This window comes from Antedon bifida, chromosome 8, assembly GCF_963402885.1.
Source record: "Antedon bifida chromosome 8, ecAntBifi1.1, whole genome shotgun sequence".
Taxonomy (NCBI): domain Eukaryota; kingdom Metazoa; phylum Echinodermata; class Crinoidea; order Comatulida; family Antedonidae; genus Antedon; species Antedon bifida.
The window spans coordinates 20,050,726-20,070,268 of record NC_136233.1 but is presented as its reverse complement, the minus strand read 5'-3'; the positions used below and the strand labels follow the sequence as shown (position 1 = coordinate 20,070,268).

General features: G+C 29.2%; 2 protein-coding genes across 2 annotated transcripts in view; both read right to left on the bottom strand.

The window, feature by feature from the left end:
• The window catches only part of LOC144849891 (uncharacterized), a 66,414-nt gene extending 60,202 nt beyond the window's left edge, over positions 1-6,212 (bottom strand). The window contains exon 1 of the mRNA XM_078706991.1: positions 6,167-6,212. The gene's annotated coding sequence lies outside the window, so the exon portion shown is untranslated. The remainder of the gene's footprint in view (positions 1-6,166) is intronic.
• Positions 6,147-19,221, bottom strand: LOC144851041 (uncharacterized). The gene is made up of 16 exons (XM_078708563.1): positions 19,194-19,221; positions 18,144-18,473; positions 16,177-16,479; positions 15,650-15,874; positions 14,747-14,818; positions 14,217-14,477; positions 13,841-13,865; positions 13,127-13,268; positions 10,497-10,617; positions 10,195-10,235; positions 9,840-9,954; positions 9,404-9,422; positions 8,015-8,034; positions 7,338-7,469; positions 6,935-7,246; positions 6,147-6,493 (listed from the first exon to the last, which is right to left on the bottom strand). Exons 1-16 carry the CDS (start codon positions 19,219-19,221, stop codon positions 6,147-6,149), a joined length of 2,493 nt encoding a protein of 830 aa, XP_078564689.1.
• Between the last annotated feature and the right edge of the window lie 322 nt (positions 19,222-19,543).

The window sequence follows — 19,543 nt, the reverse complement described above, 5'->3', positions numbered from 1 at the left end:
TTTTTTAATTACATTTACAATAATAACAATTCAGCGACATATTTAGAGAGAGAAGATTAGGAAGGAATCCCCTTACAATATGTTCATTTCATTTTCTACTGTATACCAAACGAGTATCTATACCTATACACAATTCATCCAATTACGAATGTTAAATAATCATTTCATATTAGTGTCATTCTATTTTATACATATTTTTTCGTTTCTAAAAGTCTTGACTGATGATAGCATAGAGCAGAGAGTAGTGATATCAAATTAAGCTTATGCACGATATAGTAGATAAAATAATCTAAGATCACTCTACAACTTTAAGTAAGGAAGATTTAATATACACGGTATTTTATGCTGATATAAAGATTCTCTGCAAACTAGGACGGTAAAGATGGTATACAAATACTCTAATCTAGTTCTATCATTAAACATCCTTTCAACGAGGTTGTGTTTCTAGGACACACTGATATTAATTTGATGAGATTAGCCAATCTACTACCTAATGTACCTAATCAGCTGAAAGGGCATCGTTTATGGGCATATCATCAGGAAAATTAAACAATCTGACTGTGTTGTTATATTCAATGTGGCACTCCATACACAATTTCATCTTTGTAAATTAACTGCATTCCAATCTTATAACCCTTTGTTTCTGAACCATAACTGTAAACACACACTATTACCTTTGCTTCTTCTTTCCCTTCTTTTACACTGTAGTAAGCTAGGTCAGATTCTTCTGTTTCTGCATCTGTTTCAAGTGCACATGACTGAAACCAGGTTTTACAGCCATCTTCACTTAAGTAAAGTGTAAGTTCCTTTGTTTTTTTTCCATGATTTGCCATCACTACCTTGTCGAACTTACCGGCCTTTGTTGGTAAGCGAACAATACCACCCTGGTAATAATAGAGTTGAGTAACAATACAATAAACAGTACATTTTCAAGACATTTAAAATTAAAATTTGAAAATAAATAACTGTGAAAAAGTGAATAATGCGAGTAGAGAATATTTAAATAATTAAAAAATATTCTGTTTGTACAAATAATGGATGTTTTTAAAAATATTTGTAAGTACAAATTCTCTGTATTAATCTTTTTTAACATCAGTAAGAGGTCAAAGTACTACATTAATTCATTAATTTAAAAGTGTATTCTTATTTAGAGTTACTACATTTAAACATCTAATTATACTTGGTGAAAGTATTGCCGATCCAAATAAAAAATATATAGATATCATTTGGGCCAACCGTCCCAGTATTTCCCCTACATTAAGTCCCCGTAGCCCGTGTCTCAAAATGATTGATGATGGCACTATGTTTAAAAGCCCCCCGCTTAAAAAAACATTGTTCCTATAATAGTTCGAATGATAATAGGGACTTTTAAATTGAGTGAACGTGCACACGACAGTCACGTCCACATGGGGCGTAGTCGACTGTAACACGTCCACATGGGTCTACTCTTTGTCGACAGTATGTGCACATTTTAGGTTAAGTGGACATTAACGTTGGCGTGCCAGTGAACGTATGACGTAATGACCTAAGTAGCGCTCGTCCGTTGTGCTATTCCACCACCACGCTGGAATGTTGAAAATACACGGGCTTAGGTCAGTGTGTAGCTTAGGCCTAGCCTCCCTAGGCCCTAAATTTTCTGAATGAAGACTGGTGTCCTAGTGACCCAGGCCATAACCTGTATTACTCAAAGCTTTATTTCAAATAACCGATACAAATCAGTATTTCACAGTTTGCAAACATAATTTGACTGAAATACTACATTCTCAAAAAATCATCGCGAGATACTCGGCCATGGTTTTTGGTAAACATTTGCAGTGTTATGACGTCATACGTTCACTGGTTCATGTGACAGAGAGAACGTCAAAATGCCACTGAAGAATAGCTGAAATTTGCCAGTCGACGTACCAGTCGCCAAGCGCATATCATAAACATGACGTAATAGGGTAGCAGTCGACATTGTCGACGTGAAAATCTAAAAGTCTCTACTGTTGTCTGCTCAGAATCTTTCACAATTCGACGCGACATCCCGCACTGATCCAGACGAATCTCCTGTCCATCGTTCTGCATGCTGTACGACGAGACGTCCAAACTATCATAAGTTCTATGATCAAGTATTACTTTACCTATTTTCATTGATTTTGTGTGTGATCCTAATATTGACGGTGGTAAAAGTATGGTTATGATTTTTAGCAAATACGCAATAGATCAACAACAAGTCGACTATTACGTATTAATCGTGATGTACACTGTACCTTGCAGTTTGGGTTTGACTTTAACAATTCATCCTGAATCCTCACGCTAAACGTTTCAAATCCATCATCATTGTAGGCTTGAAAACAGTGCTTACAGTCTTTCAATGAGCAGAGGATCAAAATGTGATCGTTTGCATATTCAAGAACCTAACAAATAAATGGAATATTTATATAGTTGAAATTATAGCAATCAATCTGCACGTGTTTTTTGTGATTCAACAATGTTATTATTAATCCACTGAGAAATGAAACCCATGTGTGAATCTTTTTATTCTTACTTGTATTTGTTTTCCTAAGGTAGCACCTAATGGTTTAAAAGGAGGAAACATTTTCCAGGTGTCACCATCATCAGTACTTGTCATTACAATTACTTTATCTGTAAAATAAATAATCAATAATTTAAATTGAATAAAAAATACTTCATTCATAATATCAATATGACCGCAATTGAATAAAGGCTATTATCCGCCATTTTAGATCCAATTTAGTGGTAAAAATGGTGTAGAAAACACTTTTCCAAACTTAATGCCCATTCAACTAGGACAACAACAATCGGCGATATAGTAGTTAAGTTTTTTTTAACATAAAACAAAAGAAATCAGAAAAAATAATATTATAGAACTATAGGATAACCATTTGCGTAGATGAAAATATTATTAGTAACGGGGCGATACAAAGATGTTATTGTTGTTATCGATCATGACCTCATTTCTTGTTATCTTATGATTTATGCATCAGTGGGTTTGTTTGTGGGTTTGTCTTTTAAACTTATTATGTAACCATGACAATGAGTTGAGATATGTATTCATGTACATGTTTGAAGTGAAAAATGTTATAATATAATTTCGCAACCTGGATTATAAAATAGGACTTTTTTCTTAAGCCATAGATCATCACATTTAACAGAGCGCATCTCGCTTATCCGTGCCTAATCTTCTCTCAATAATATCTATCAAACAATTATCTTTCTCAAGGGACAGAAACATTTTTCATTTTATGACGTCTAAAAATTTGAAAAATATCTTACAGCTCTTCAGAATTAATGATGACCTTCATGTTTATAACATATTACGAATTTGCAGCTACAAATTAATGTAAACATTGTGCCTATTCCCAAAAAATAAATCCATAAATGATAAATGAAAGTCCTGGAAAAACATTTATGTTTTTTCATATATTTAGGCCTACTATTCTTACTCTCATTATTTTTCAGTTTCCAAACAGCTGCAACAACCAATTTTCCTGAATCTAAGCATATACCATGACCAAGGCCTGGAAACAATGTGAAACACAAATATTATACATTACAATAAGTTTTTACTTCTTGCTTGTGGAACAAGGCCATAATTATACGTGGCTGCAGTCGTATGCTCAATTTTGCGTTAGTGTTTACCGACCGACTGACCATCCGACCATCCGATCAACATAAGTGAGCTGTAGAGTCGCGTTGCATGAGACTAAAAACCAAATACTTGCCTATGTGAAAATGAGATATCTCCGCTAATTAAATCAATTCTATCTGTGTAAAAACTGCAATTAAACATGCCTACTTACTCAGACTATCTACTGGAATGCCTGTCAAATCTAGTTTTACATCATTTGGTCCTTTCCAACTGTGTCCATTATCGGCAGTTTTTATCATTATTAACTTCCTCTTTTTTGTGTTACAATTTGTTTTAACACACATTAGAATAAGGTTTCCCCTTTTCGTGGTAATTGGCACTATATTGTGAAAGCTGTATTAGGAAAAAATACAGGAACAACCTTTTCAATCATTTAAATATGAAGAATCATCACAGAACAAAAAAAAATGTTTTTTAAGGTTACATTTTTATTTATAATATTTTACAATGGTACACATCTCAAATAAAAGTTACAAAAGTAAGTAATTTTTGCCTAAAACATATTTATAATGCCCACATTCTGGTAGGTCTCATCGTCGTCGTCATCATCGTCGTAATTATAGTAGTCCTACCTTGTATCATTTTCATTTAAAATCACTTTTGGTTTTTCAAATGCAATCAAATACTTTTCGTTCATAGCTCCTCTACTCATAATGACATCCGAGTTGTTTTTCTCACATAAGACAAGAAAATGAGAATTTATTCTGACTACTGTAGGATGTCTAAAAAACGAGTACAAAGTGTATATATGCATTATATTGATTGAAAAATATATATATTTAAAACTAAATTATTTTAATAGTTTTATATCAATTAGTAACAAAACTACAAATTTACTGTATGGAAAAACAACAAAATGCATGATGGTGAAAGACAAGCATAGATCTATTTAACGAAATCTTCCGGATAAACCGGAAAAAGAGGTAGTTGTGTTCATCATGCATTTTCAAAACATCTAGATAATATCAAAATTATTCTTAAGAAAATTGAAGACATTTTAATTAAGAAATGTATTAAACTGGTATTAACAAAATTTACCTGTATGTGTTACCTGGTTCACTAGCTGTAGGAAACACCTCCACTTTAAAAACAAAAACCATTAATAACAATGATGAGAAGCAACCAATTGTCAAAAGCTTAATTTAGAGATGGGTCAGTAATTATTGAAGTCGTGATTGTCTAATAAAATATTTTTTAATATACGTACATTGCATACGCATGTATCCTGACGTTGCATCTCCCATATCTAAAAGATAATAATATAATGTTTCGGATTAAAATTAAAAAAAGACATATACTTCTTTGTAAACAGTGATTTAATTTCTTCTTCGTTAATACTGTGTAACATTTTTTTTCTTTACATAGATTTTATTTTCAATAGTCCTTTTGCTAACTAGAAGCATATTGCAGAAGCATAACGAAATTACAATCCTTTAATGGGTAAACATCTCGAAATTATAATTGTAGTATACTTACAGACTCTACCAACTTGTAGATGGCTGTGACTTATTGCTGAATAAGTTATATTGTCCGCTCCTTCTGTCACGCATTGGCAAAGGTAGTCACCAGCATCAGAAGATTTAACTTCAGAGATTTCCAAAAAACCTGTCTGCTCTTTCTTACTATATTTAACTTTAAATCTGCTAAAAATGATAAGACTTTCATCAATTTCCTTCCATTCATTGCATTCAATTTTGTAAAAAATAAATGCTTTAATTCGTTGTTGTATTGGCGACATATCAAAATGAATTTTTGCAGTTACGCCTGTAAAAGACGAGTACTCGCTATTCCTCATTTTCAAGACTGGATCTGTAATCAAATGTAAAAAGTAAATAAAAAAAAATTAATACAATTTCAATGTATACGAAATGTTACCATATGGCTGAGAATATCCATTGTTTTAACGTGTAGTAGTTATTTTAAAGATTGTTCATGATCAAGTTTTTGAGAACGCCATTAATTATATACATTTTTTTTTCTAAAAGAGCGTAAGGTATCTCAATGTCCGAATGCGCCTGTATGTCGTCTGTGTAATATCTAAAAGACACATGTTTGGAAGTTAGGAAAATCGTTGCCATGTCGGTACTGTGTATATATAGTCTGAAGGAGGAAGCGATTCGTGTGCGGAAAAGACCAAAGATAGGATAATACAAAACAACAATAATGAAACTGTGACGTACAGTAAAAATGAACTAAAAAACATAAATAAATATAAAATACATTACAATCAATTGACATATGAAGAAAGTAAACATTTATTATTTAAGATGAAGACCCTGATGGGTTACTTGTAGAATGTTATCAGGAACTATGGCAAGAAATTAAAAATATACAGTAGTTTGTCCTTCGTTAAATGTCCTTTACTAATGGAGGTAATATTGTATTATTATAAAGAACTGCTTAAAACCCATTGGTCAAAAATTCTAGGAAGTATAATCAGTACAGATGAAAAAGTTTATGCAAAATATACAAAATGAAAGGTTCCAGAATTTTACAGAACGTTATCTATACCTTGAACCGTTAATCTTCCAGAACAACTGTATATTTTCTGTCTTCCTTCTACTTGCACACCACATGTATATCTTCCGTCATCTTTAAGTTCAACATTCATTATCTTAAGGTACACCTTGTCCTTATCCACATGCCCACATTGATAGCGTAATGCTGGACCATCAGGTGACTGCAATGACGTCAGCAGCGTATTTGCTTTACCTTGTCTATACCACTTGATATTGGATATTATAGCAGAATCATCAACCTTCTTCATAGCTAAGAACACTTTTACATAATTCACACCTTCATTGGTAATAACATCAGGAATATTCAATACGAAAGGATCTATAGATAAAAAAAATGAAGAAACTATAAATATCATTATTATCAAACACGCATTTGTTACATTCGAGATTTTATTGTATTGGTAAGTCAAGAAAAGAAAACTAATAAATAAACAACAATGGTCAACAGTAAACAAGAAATACACTATCTTGTGAAAATAGAGTCAAACTAGCTCGGTACAAACATGAATGCGTTTCTACTTCTCGATTTGTAATTCGACTGCTTTCTTTCTCTACCGGTAGATTTAAAACATCGGAGAGAATAAAGGAAACGAAAAGAGAAACAAAACATCGTATTTGTGCATGTGTTAAAACAGTGTTCACCGCTCGTTCAGGTAACCACGGTATACAGCGCAAATTACAATTTAGATAATAGTACTGACGACAACAACAACGTCAATATCAGTTTTGAATATAAAAAAAGAGGAATTGTAAAAATTACCATTCTTAACTTCTAGCGGTGTAGTATCCTCCAGCTTCTTCTCTCCATCAAGTGGTTTCACTTCACATTGATATATCCCAGCATCACCAGGTATGACATTCTTTATCTTCAAAGACAGAATGTTATTTTGGTAACTTGTTACTTCAAATCTGCCATCTTTAGAACAATCCTCAATCTCTGTTGTACTATCTTTCTTTATCTTCTTCCACTTGTAACCTGTTAATGGCATATCTGCTGGTCCATATCTGCACTTCATTTCAAAATCACTGGTACCATGTTCTGCTGAGTACTTTGGATTTACCATCTTAACCCCTTCAAACACAACATTAAGACAATATGCAATTGATGAAATTTACTTTTTTTTAAATTGTGTATAATGAAAACCAAAATTAGTTACACTCACAATAAAAAGACAAATTGTTGACACCTCGACACTGCTGTCTACTGCCCTCTATGTTGCAGTTGTACTTCCCTGAATCAGATCGCACAGGATTTGGAAATATTAAACTGATTCTTCCTCTACCATTAGTAAACACTGAAAAGAAAATATAATACATAACCAATGAATAATGTATATGTTTTATGGATGTTTTATACGATTGTAAAGAGGAGCCAAGACGCACATTTTATAAGAAATTATATCTAGGCCTAATGTATAATCAATTAATTTCCTGTTTTTGTTTGCTATCCCGCAACAGAGATAAATCATGTGCAAGTTACACACTAAATTTAACAATTTGTTTGTATTTTTTATAAGACAGTAATTTTTTTTTTTTTGGTTTTAAAAGTGGATCACAGATGTGCATGAAATAGAATAAAAAAAACGTTGAAATAAAGTTTAAAAGATTAATCTAAACAAACAATTTAAATGACTTCCAGTAGAAGATTAATAAAGAGAAAATACACAGAAACAAATAAATCCATCCAACGACGGTATACAATTGTTATAATTTGTACAGTATTGAAGCACATGCCTTCAGCAACTAATTCACGTCGCGTACTTTCTTACCTTTTTCAACATCTATAATAATTATATAAATCCGCTAAAAAATTGTGTAAATTTATATTGATATTACTTACTTGCGTAAGAAGTTTTAGATCTAAAAAAAAGAAATTGGGGAAATATGTAGGATTTAAAACAGGTACTTGAATAGGAGTTCTTATAAATATATAACTTTAACATTTACTCTCTAAACATGCATATACAATTTCATAATACGTTGTATTGTAATACAGACATATACACCTCGTAATCTGTTTTTGCAAAGAGTCATACAAAATGAAATCATCTTCAAAGCGCAAATAGATTTATCTATAGAAAAAAATCTATCATGCTACTATGTGCAGCATGCTACTATACAAACATGAAGTAGAAATGATACCGATATTGACATTACATGTCTAGCATGCATTGATTCCGTAGGCATGTTATAGGTATCATTACCTCCGCATAGAAGGTTATTTATTAATGGAAAAATAAAATTACATCTTGTATTTACTGGAAATATCAATAAAGCGTTTTGAAGAATTATACAACTCAATGCAGTATTATAATCAATAGTTGATGATTATAACATAAACATGAATGTCAACAATCATGTTTTACCTGTTTGGTTTAATTACTGATGTGACAGGTAACTTAATATACAATGTAATTTTTTACGAAATAATTTTTAATGCAAGCTAGTGTAATGATTGTCTTTTATATAGTAAAAAAGCACCTACTAACAAAGTATACCAAAGTAAGTTCAAATACCACACTACATGATTTAATAAAGCATCTTAACCAAAAGAAAAACAACACAAAGCCACTCTAAAATATGTTATTGTCTGCAGAAAGTGAAATAAATGAACAAAACCGCCTTAATGTGTATGATACTGGCGATGGAAACAGTAATATCATTATTATTTCTAATGATTATTATAATGTTACTACTACTTCTTTCACAATTGGTTTATTTTATGCGACAGTGTAATGATTAAATTCTGAATTATTTATATTTCTGTTATGATAATGTTTTAAAGAGGACATACAGTAATATTAGATGTAAGCCGTCAGCAAAGATTAATAACATTAACTAACTAGCAGAAAATATAAATACAAGATGGTAAAAAAAATGATGATAACATTTCACAAATAACAGGAGAAAAGATAAACACCCACAAATCATAAAACAGAAAATAAATGTCAAAATTCCAGACAATTTTATATTAAATCTCCCTTTATAATTTTAAACCAAGGCAATTTTGTGTGTGTACTAGTATAGGAAAAATGGTAAATTACTCAATGTGATTATGATTTTATGTGGCATATATATACACACGAGTTTTTGGTATTAAAAGAAAATATTAAATGAGAAAAAAACGAATCGTTTGTAAATGAAATGTATTTTTTCTACAACTACCGTGCTTACTAACATAAAATATAATGTGTACTTATAATTAAGTACTTTTTGAAATTGAAATTACCTTTCACTTGAGTCTCTTGCTAGAAAAATAAAAGAATAAAGTTAATGTTAGCTGTGGTGAGGACAGAACCTAGTTTTTGTATTTAAATTTTTTTAATTGCAAGTGCATGTTGATTACTATTTACCTTAATAAATAATAATAAATTAATGGTGAAAATTTAATTAATATTTAGTTTAACAGTAAAATTTTATATTGATGTGCTCTACTCATAATATGAAGTATGAAACAATGAAGAAGAACACAACAATCACAAATGTCAAAAAATAAAGAAATATTGAAATAATTATACAAAAATAAAAAACAAATTAAAATGCTGTGGACAACAGGACATGACAAATTCAAATTAATTTTTGTAAATAAAAGTTATACAATTAATATATACATTTAAAAACATTTATTATTTGTATTATTTAATACCACTATATTATTAGGCTACCTTTCTTGACAAGCCTTCCCTGGGATACTTCCATATATGGCGTTTGTTGTTCATTACTTATAATCTTTCCGGAAGTACTGGCTTGTAAATCAAGATCTGCATATTGAATCTCTTTCTATAAATTATCATAAACTAAATACATTAATACATATTAAGTAACTTAAGAAAAAGCAATATTTGATTAGAGAAATAAAAAAAAATGTTATTTAAGTTATCAAATTCTAAAGGGTGTAAAATTCATTTTTTTTAAATGAAATATACGTATGCTTTGTCAGTATAGTAATAATAGATATCTAAATAAAAAATGCACTTTTTGGTTAGAGCTTACTTAATATTGCCTAAAAATAAGAAATACCTTGCAGTTATCTTCTTTAAGTTTTTTTCCTGATTTTCCTACTGTTCCATAAAAAAAACAACCAATTAAATATATACAACGCATCGTCAGCATTTATGAAAATGAAATTGCAATTATTTGCAGGGTCCGTTAAATATTCAAAGAGTTTTGTGTACCGGTATGTATTCTGACAATTGAAAATGTAAATATAAATGCACCAAATAGCACCTTTTAATAATATTTATTATTCAAATTATTTAAATCTAATAAATAGCAACCTTAAAACATTAAAAACTATTTAAAAATAATTATGTGCATTATACCTTTCTTGACAAGCTTTCCCAGCTCGGACACTTCCATATACGGAGTTTGTTGTTCATTACTTATAATATTTCCAAAAGAACTGGTTTTTAAATCAAGATCCGCATATTGAATCTCTTTATTCTATTAATTATCATAAATTTTATCAATACATATTATTAAAAAAAACCCAAAAAACATAATTCAATACTAGACTATTTGAAATAAAAACAAGCATATCAAATAATCTGAGGCAAAATGCTATCCGAATAAAAACAGTCCCCAATTTATCTATTATATTTTTTAATAAATAAATAAATAATGAAAATTTGATTAATAAGTATTAAGTTTGTAGTATATATAGGCCTATATATTCAATTTATTTCTTTTTTAATAAAGGGTTACATTGTACAAAAATGTTCTTTCAGATTAATTAATTGATTCTATTAACATTTTGCAAAACAGTTTTTTCCCTAAAATTTTGAAATACCTTGCATTTATCTTCTTTATGTTTAATTTCTGATGTTCCTATAGCACCATAAAAGCCAATAAAATAAACTATTAAAAACATGGTTAAATATTCAGTTTATCATTATCAGTATTTGAAGGATTAAAATTACAATTAAGATGTAAACCACATAGAGAGTATAAAGAAGGTTTATGTTGCATTTTAACATTCTCTGCCATTTTTAATTTAAAATGAAACAAAATGTTGCTTTTTCATTATGCTCTTTGTAACAAAACAGGCGGTTTCTTGTAAGAATGAACAGAATAAAATGAAAATTATTTGATTAATAAGTATTAAGTTTGTAGTACAGTATATATATGTAGCGATAAAAGCAGTATTATTATCCTATTGTATTTAAGCTCATATTTACTAGTAGCTTGTATATCCTCAATGATCATATCTTAGTTTGATTTTACACATTCCAGACTCTGAATTAATTAAGACTGTACCTCCTTTATCTAGGTTTCCATAACAACTGGTCCATTTTGTGGGTTTTGTGGTGGGGAATAAGAAAGTTTTATCCTGTGTTATCTAGGAATACTGTGGAATTGGATAGATGAGTCAGATCTGTGTAGTTAGTATTGAGTTTTAAAAGTAAGCAGTTGTGTTATAATTAAAAAAAGCATTTTGTATTGGAATTCTGTGTTTCATCGATTTTGTAGCTGAAATTGAGAACCTGGGTTTAAGTTATTATTGTTACTATTTTGTGAAGAGCTACATATATTCAATTTATTTCTATTCATTTTTAAAAAAAGTAGTTATACACAAACATTATAATGAATAGCAAAAACAGATCAATAATTACAATACAGTTATCTTAAAACACAAGTGAATTAAGCTATGTGCACCTAACTAAAAAAGTGTATTCTGAAATCTACTGTTATTTTATTAATTTAAAATAATAATATTTAAAAAGAATGAACATAAAACCAATAACATTATTGCAATTAATTTTTTACAAAATAAATGCAGGAATACAAACTGTAATATAGCTCTAATAAACAAAATAATTATGTTATTTCAAACTTGAGCTTTACTTAAAAATTTGTTTAAGGAAACAGTTTTCTTTTAGATCGCAATTTCTATCTAGTCAAGAAACAAGAAATAATTGGATAAGTAACATACTATGGCGGACGTAACGCAGACTATTCTAATTAAAATAGTTTTAAATTAAAGCATATAATTGTGGTAAAAATGTATTTTATAAATAAATGATATCACCAATGAATGTTCTGCCTCGCTTATTAACTTTAGCGTAAGTTACAGTTTCTTCCGTAACAAATGACATAGAAGTTCTACACTTTACACTTGCATAGATTATTTCCTTCTGTGAAAATATGTTTATTATTTCAACTAAACATAATATATTACTACACCATCTTGTTAGACTTGTTGATCAAGATAATATTATTTATAAATTAAGTACCGTATTATTATTATTATAATGTATCTAAATTTAAACTTTAGACTTTCCTGTAATTTGTTGGATGAATAAACATAATACAAACACTAAATTAAAATTTATAAATGAAAATTGTGGAACCAAATACATATTTGTTCAATTATTCAATAGAATACAACTAATATTTTCTAGGTCGGTTTGCATAAAGTTTAAATAAAAATGGGTGCTTGGGTACAACTCATATAATCATTTAAAGAATTTTCAAAATTGGTAAATGTTTATTATCAATTATCGGTACCTATGTAAGTTCATTATTACATAATAATATAGTTCATTGATAATCACTGGCCTTTAAATCTTTTAATACTAACATTGCAACTATATGTTGGGTTTTCCACACTAAGTTAAAAGTGTCTGAAGCCACCTAACTGTTTAGTTTTAAATTTTAAAAGTTGCTCGTGTAAGCTGTTGATTGCAATAGGGTATCTGTGACTGATTTGGTGGAGAACACTCCTACAATTAAATGGGCTTTGAAATAAGCCGACTTTTTTTTTCACACATACTATAGTGCCAATAAAAAAGAGATTGTCCAATTTGCAATGATCTATAAAACAAACTGAAAGATAATTATGTTCTTTATTCGTCTTGTTTAAAATTTGAATTTCAATCTTTTTTCTTTTGTAATTTAAATCATGGAAAGAAATACCAATAATATTATAGAAACAAATATCATTATAGCAAACCTTTAATCTATTATCAGGGTCTGTTGTTTGTTTTTGTACAGCTGTGTCTTCAGTTACTGCAGCCTGGTTAGGTAGCTCTGATGAACCATCAGGACCTCCTCTTGTATTTAACATTATTTGATACTCTTCACCATGTTCACAGCTGCAGTTAACAAATTACAAATTACAAAAAAAATATAAAATTTGTAAATGATCTTTATATTGATAAACGCTACTTAATGACTTACGAGATTTTTTATCGAAAGTTTAATTTTGAACCTTCACAACTTAATGATGACATTAACAATGACATTTTTGGGTGTAACAAAATTCCCCTTTTATTGGAGGAAGATCAATAATCTAGATGATAGTTCAGTATCTGAAGATAAAAGGCAAGCAATTTTTACTTTTAAAATAACCAAATGTTTCTATAGGTTCTTAATTGACAAAATATAAAGCGTACAAATAAAAGGCATTAAAAAAATAAGAGAATATTGTGGAAGATGTACAATTCAATTGGAAGGCATATTTTTGGTTACCTTATAAATGCACAATGGAATCCAGATTACACAAAATACAATACAATAATTATATTACACAGAATTATCACAACAAATATATAGTGATATGAAGTGTTTAATAATGCATGCTCAACTATTTTTGTCATGATCTTCAATAAAAAGCTTTATATAATAATATTCAATCAAGCATAGTAATGTTACAAACTAAACTCACCTGCCATTCTTTTTTTTGTAATCAACTATTAAAAAAAAAACAATAAAAAGATTCATCTGATGTAAAAGTGTAATGAAAATAAATTGATATTGATTCTGACTTTTCTTAAGCATTGACTGAAATACAGTTTTGTTTATTCTTCATGAAAAATTCATAACGTGCAATCTGTACTTTACATATCACAGAAAAGAAAATAACATAAACGTGTTATGTATTGAAGACCCTTTGAAACAAGCTTCTGGATTTTTAGAGGTATACTTTTGCTCTTATTTCTTTGAATGGCCAATTATTAAATTATTGTTGTTTATTTACTGAATGAGAGTAATAAGTAATTACCAAGCATACACTCATTAGACCAACAGAACTCATAACTTACATGATTTGATGCAGTATTCAATACAACAAAATCCACAAAAGTAAAGACAGCAATAACAGACAAACTGACAGACCGTTTTAAAACTACTGAATTGCTTTTGATTTGAACCAAGCACTTCGTCTTCTTTTGTTATTTCAAAAGTCTTGAACCTTGCAATACTTGGACGGTATTTAAAACTCATCATAATTGGTTTACCACCTTCAACTGTCACTGTATTAATATCTTTATTGCTCCACTGAATATTCTTGTAATACATGAAATCTAAAAATCAAATAAACAAAACTAAACTGGTAAAACTTATTTTCATAATTCAATCCCCGAAAATGTTATTTCCATGAAATATTCAATAAACCTTCAGAAAAAAGAAAATCAGAAAAAATAGAAACATAACTCAGAAGAAAATAGTATAAAATATAGGCGTTATTATTAATATGACATGTAAAATATAAAGGCAATATTAACCTAATACATCAGTTTTACGCTTTATGGTATGGTTTCTTCTAGGTGTCTTAATTCAGATTTTTACTTACAAACAAGAAGCAGTAACCATAAGAACAAACCAGCAATCAAAACAATCAGTATGATGTACAATAAACCTGAACCTGTTGATAAAAACTATATAATATTACAGTGTAAAAACAAATGGATACAGAATTACAAATAATAATTTTACAGATATTTAAACCAGGGAAGAGTGAAATTAATGTAATTATTTCACTCTTCCCTGATTTAAACTAATATTATAATATTATTATTTTTTTAATAACACAATGCAAATGTAATAATATAATTTAATACTGTTATTATGCATTCTCATCAAGCAAGTTTAACAGATTGGGCAGAAAGCAAATTAATTTACATATTTCAACATTTATTTGCCACTTTTGGAAGTAAAGCAAGGCAGAAAACCCCTATTAATACTAATAAATGTAGTTACAGTTTTAAAAATTAATGGCGTTTGACGGACTATAAAGCATCATTTTCTAATTATACAGTCACAATTTGTTATTTGTTATAAACACAAATAAATAAATACATGATGGTATTACAGGTTCAGTAACATCAAAGTTCATGAATATAGACATTATTGAGCAACGTCATGCTACAACTACTGTACGATTGACAGCTGTCTGTGTCACGATGCTTTGTGAACTTCGTCAATCATTGGACGTCAGACGGTAATTTTGTTTACATAAATGCTGTTTTGATCGATAAAGGAATTGATACAAACATAAATTTAAAAAGTCTTCTTTTCGATCATGGTATGCACTGCAATGTAGTACAATACGGGGTTTGTCTAAATATGTTTTCAGTTAAACTGAAGCCAATTAACTGAAACCAATTAAATACCGCGTTAAATAAACAACCCTATCGAATAAACGTCTCCATTTAACATTAACATTTAAACTACATTATTCAATTGGTATAATTACCTGGGGCACAGTTCTCGAGTGTTGTTGTGTCATTAAGCTTTCCATTCTCTGCATAACATGTAAGATGTGATTGACATATATCATTATTAATTTCTATAGTTGCTGTATTTACTCTTTTGTCAACAGTTTCTCCATCTTTTAATATCAATACTGATGATGGATTGGGATTGCCCTTCGCTGTACATGTTGCAGAAATACCATCAGATGTAAAAGTAACAACCATATCTGAAGTGACAAAATCAGTTAATTTAGCAAAATGTAGATTGTGTAGTTAAATTTCTGAAATAAAGTTACATTTTTTCTTCAATGAATTATACATTTCAACAACTAGGATATGGCAAACTTGGCTTGCAACACATTTAGCTCACACTGAGAGTTAACCAGTTAGATATGTACATTTTAATTTAAAAATTACAACATCAGGTGATAATGTTGCAAAAAACTACACAATTGTCAATAAAAAATGTATGTACACGCTATTAGTTATCATGTACTGTTAATTTTTAAGTACAGTAATGTTTACTTACAATATACAGTCAACTGTATTCCAACACTTGTTTTAGCATCCTCTCCTTTAAACTGATCACTTTCTGCTTTACATGAATATCTCCCACCATCTTCTTCAGTAGCTGAATTAATCTTAAGAACTGACTCTGTACTGTTATTTTCAATCTCATATCTAGAAGAATTGTTGGTGTTTACTGTCTGTCCATCTTTATACCAGGTAATGTGAGGAATAGGATCACCATCAGGTTTACTGCAAGTAAAGATCACTGGTTGACCTTCGTAAACTGTGCTGTCTGAGGCAGAAAGAAGTGGATGATCCAAATCTGAAAAACATACATAATTTTTAAATTTAGTATCTAATCCTTTATTTGTAATACAATAACTACTCCTAGAGAAACAGTAATAATATTTTTATGATTGATTAATTGTACATGTAGTCAGTCAGTCAGCGTAATAATACACTTATTGAACCATCATAGAAAAATACACTGTGGTAAAAGAACTTTTGTATATCGATCAACCAAATTATGGAATAAACTTTCAATTGACACAAAAACAAACTATACATCTATGACACTTTCAACTTTTAAAAATTCAATCCAAAATAATACTGTATAAGTATGAAGTATCTTTTACCTTGAATTCCTTCCATTTTTTTATATATACTGTATGTTTTGTAGATAATAATAATATAATAATAATATAATATAAATAATAATTGTAAATGTGTGTGTACTAATTACTTTGTTAGTTGTCTTTGAATTATTTGTATTATATTGTTAATTTTTCTCTACTGAACCACTTTATAAATCAATGCTTTAGCACTGAAAGTGTCATTCAGTATAAAGACAGAATAAATAAATAAATAAATAAATAAATTGTTTTTGTTAAAATGTCAATCATTTTAAATAAATAAATATCATAATTGATTTAACGAGCATTTTACCTATTTATTAATTATTTTATTATGTAAATTACGTGACTAATTCTGAATAAATTGAAATTAAAAATAAACAAATGAGCCACTTATACCAATTACACAAACTGTATTTATCAATTATTTAAAATTAAATATAAAGCTTAAATATTAAATATACTGTATAAAGATAGAAGATGATGCTACTGTGAAATAAATTAAATGGTAACAAATAGGGTGCCACTAGAACGCTGAACTCACTTAGTATAAATTGAAATGAACGTTTGCAACATCGTCTGTACCCAGTACTATTAAGGAACTAAATCTGAAAATCCCAAAATAGATTTGCTTCGATAATATTCTGAATGTAATGTTAGTAATGTATGTAAATGTTATATTAATTTTTTAGATTTGTACATTATTTTATAAATATTTGAATAAAATGTTAACGGGATTTTATTTTTTTTTTGTGACGCAGTTCAGATATTGCTGCGATGCCACTCCTTTTTAATAAACAATAATTGAATTTTGGAAGAATTTCATCTGGTTGTGGAATAGGTATTAAATAAAATTTCTTTTAGAATGAAACCTGATAGGTTTCGAAACGTACTGTAAGTTCGCTTATATTATTTTTTGGTTGTTCTAAAAGAAATTTTATTTAATACATAATTGAATTTGAATATAAAAGAGAACTCAAAGTAATTTTTTTCTATTGTATGTTTGGAAAAAAAAATTAGGTATTATAGCACTTATACTTCCAATATTTTATTATTTATCTTTATTTTGTTTTAATCTGGTGGCTATGACTTAAGGTTTGGCTGCAGCATTCAACTTGTTACTCACAATATACAGTTATCATAGATGGATTCCATTATTATCCTTTCCATTAATACCTATGCTAGGCATTGGCGTAATGTAGAGACCATTTCTAGTGAATAAAACAAGGCCATATACATGGCTGCAGTCGCGTGCTCAAGTTAGTGTTTACCGACCAACCTACCGACCGATCTGAGCTGTAGAGTCGCGTTGCACGCGACTAAAAAAGGCATTCAAATTTAGTCAGTTACTCACAATATACAGTTAGAATAGATTGCTTTGAGCTTGCAATATCTCCATTTGTTGTTTGTATCTCGCATTGAAATATTTGTTGAGAATCAGATCTCATTGGCTGTGACATCACCAAGTCAGCTTTCCCAGGTGTTATATTTAATCTATAACGACCATCTTCTATCTTCTGATTATTCACAAGGTTTGTTGTAGATCCAAATTCATTTAGCTCATCCCATTGTATTGCATAAGGTGTAGTAGAAGTAAATTGTGAATAATCACAAGTTATCACTACTTCAGCATCACCTTCCTTGGCTGTCTGGTCAGATGATGTAACCAACTGACAGTCTGCATCTACACATCAAATTAAACAAGTGTAAGGAGTATATTATATTAGTACTGAAAATACTATAACAATTAAGTAACTAACTCATCTGTATGTATATATATTTAAAAAATGCACCTGAAATGTGAATGAATTGGTAGTAAAACACGATATAAAAACACATTCTTTAAAACATAAAAACTAATTTAAATCATATGAAATGAAATTACCCTTTTTAATAACCAGCAATATTACAAGAAAATACACAGCTACAAAAGACTGAAAAGAACAGGAAATAAATGTATGTCATTAAACAATAACAAATATTTATCTACAAAAAAATGATACAATTTCTCTGAAATTCATAAAGTACAGTTCTATTGAAATAATTTTCATTCAAAAAAAATATCAGATTATATTTAAAAATGATAATCGAATGCAGTCAAAACTACTATTTATTAAGACACAGTGCCTGCATAATTAGTTTGTTGTTCATGAGCATATCCACTTTGATTTACAAATTCCACATTTTCGTCTTTGATAGACGGTAGTGCCACTTTTGTTGACAGTTTTATTTTCTATTTTGTTTTTAACAGCAGTAAATAAACAAGAAAAAACAAAAAATAAAAATATTTATCTTGAGCATAAATGGATTATTGTTTACATTAATTCCATGGTAAAAATTATCTATTCAATAACATCTGTGCGTTCAGGTTTGTTAATTATGTCCCGGTATGTTGATTACCTACCAACTAAAAGTAACGATAATTGGTCCATGACGCTAACTTAGCGTGTGAATTAACTATCCTCATTGTCATGTGCTTAAACGACGTTATTACGATTTGTTTTATTAAATGTCATAGTTCGGTATGCTCCAGTAGCTTTAATCTGATCAACCACTTTGAATATACGATTTTCGTGGTACTGAGTGTGAAATCATAAAATAATAACAATAGGCAAATTTCAAACAAAAGAAAAGACAAAAGTTATTAAGAAAATTGTAGCTACTGTAATTCTAAACTGGAAAATTGATTAAGATTAAAAACAAAATTTCACATACAGTGCAATGTATAATGCCTAGACATGCATAATGGTATGC

Bases quoted from the DNA above. Each gene is read 5' to 3' on its own strand.
- LOC144851041 (XM_078708563.1), bottom strand. From the start codon at position 19,221: ATGGACCAATTATCGTTACTTTTAGTTG. The intron at 18,474-19,193 runs GTAGGTAATCAA...TTTGATGTGTAG, and splicing joins ATTATCGTTACTTTTAGTTG to ATGCAGACTGTCAGTTGGTT. The intron at 10,236-10,496 runs GTATAATGCACA...TTTATGGAACAG, and splicing joins GGGAAAGCTTGTCAAGAAAG to TAGGAAAATCAGGAAAAAAA.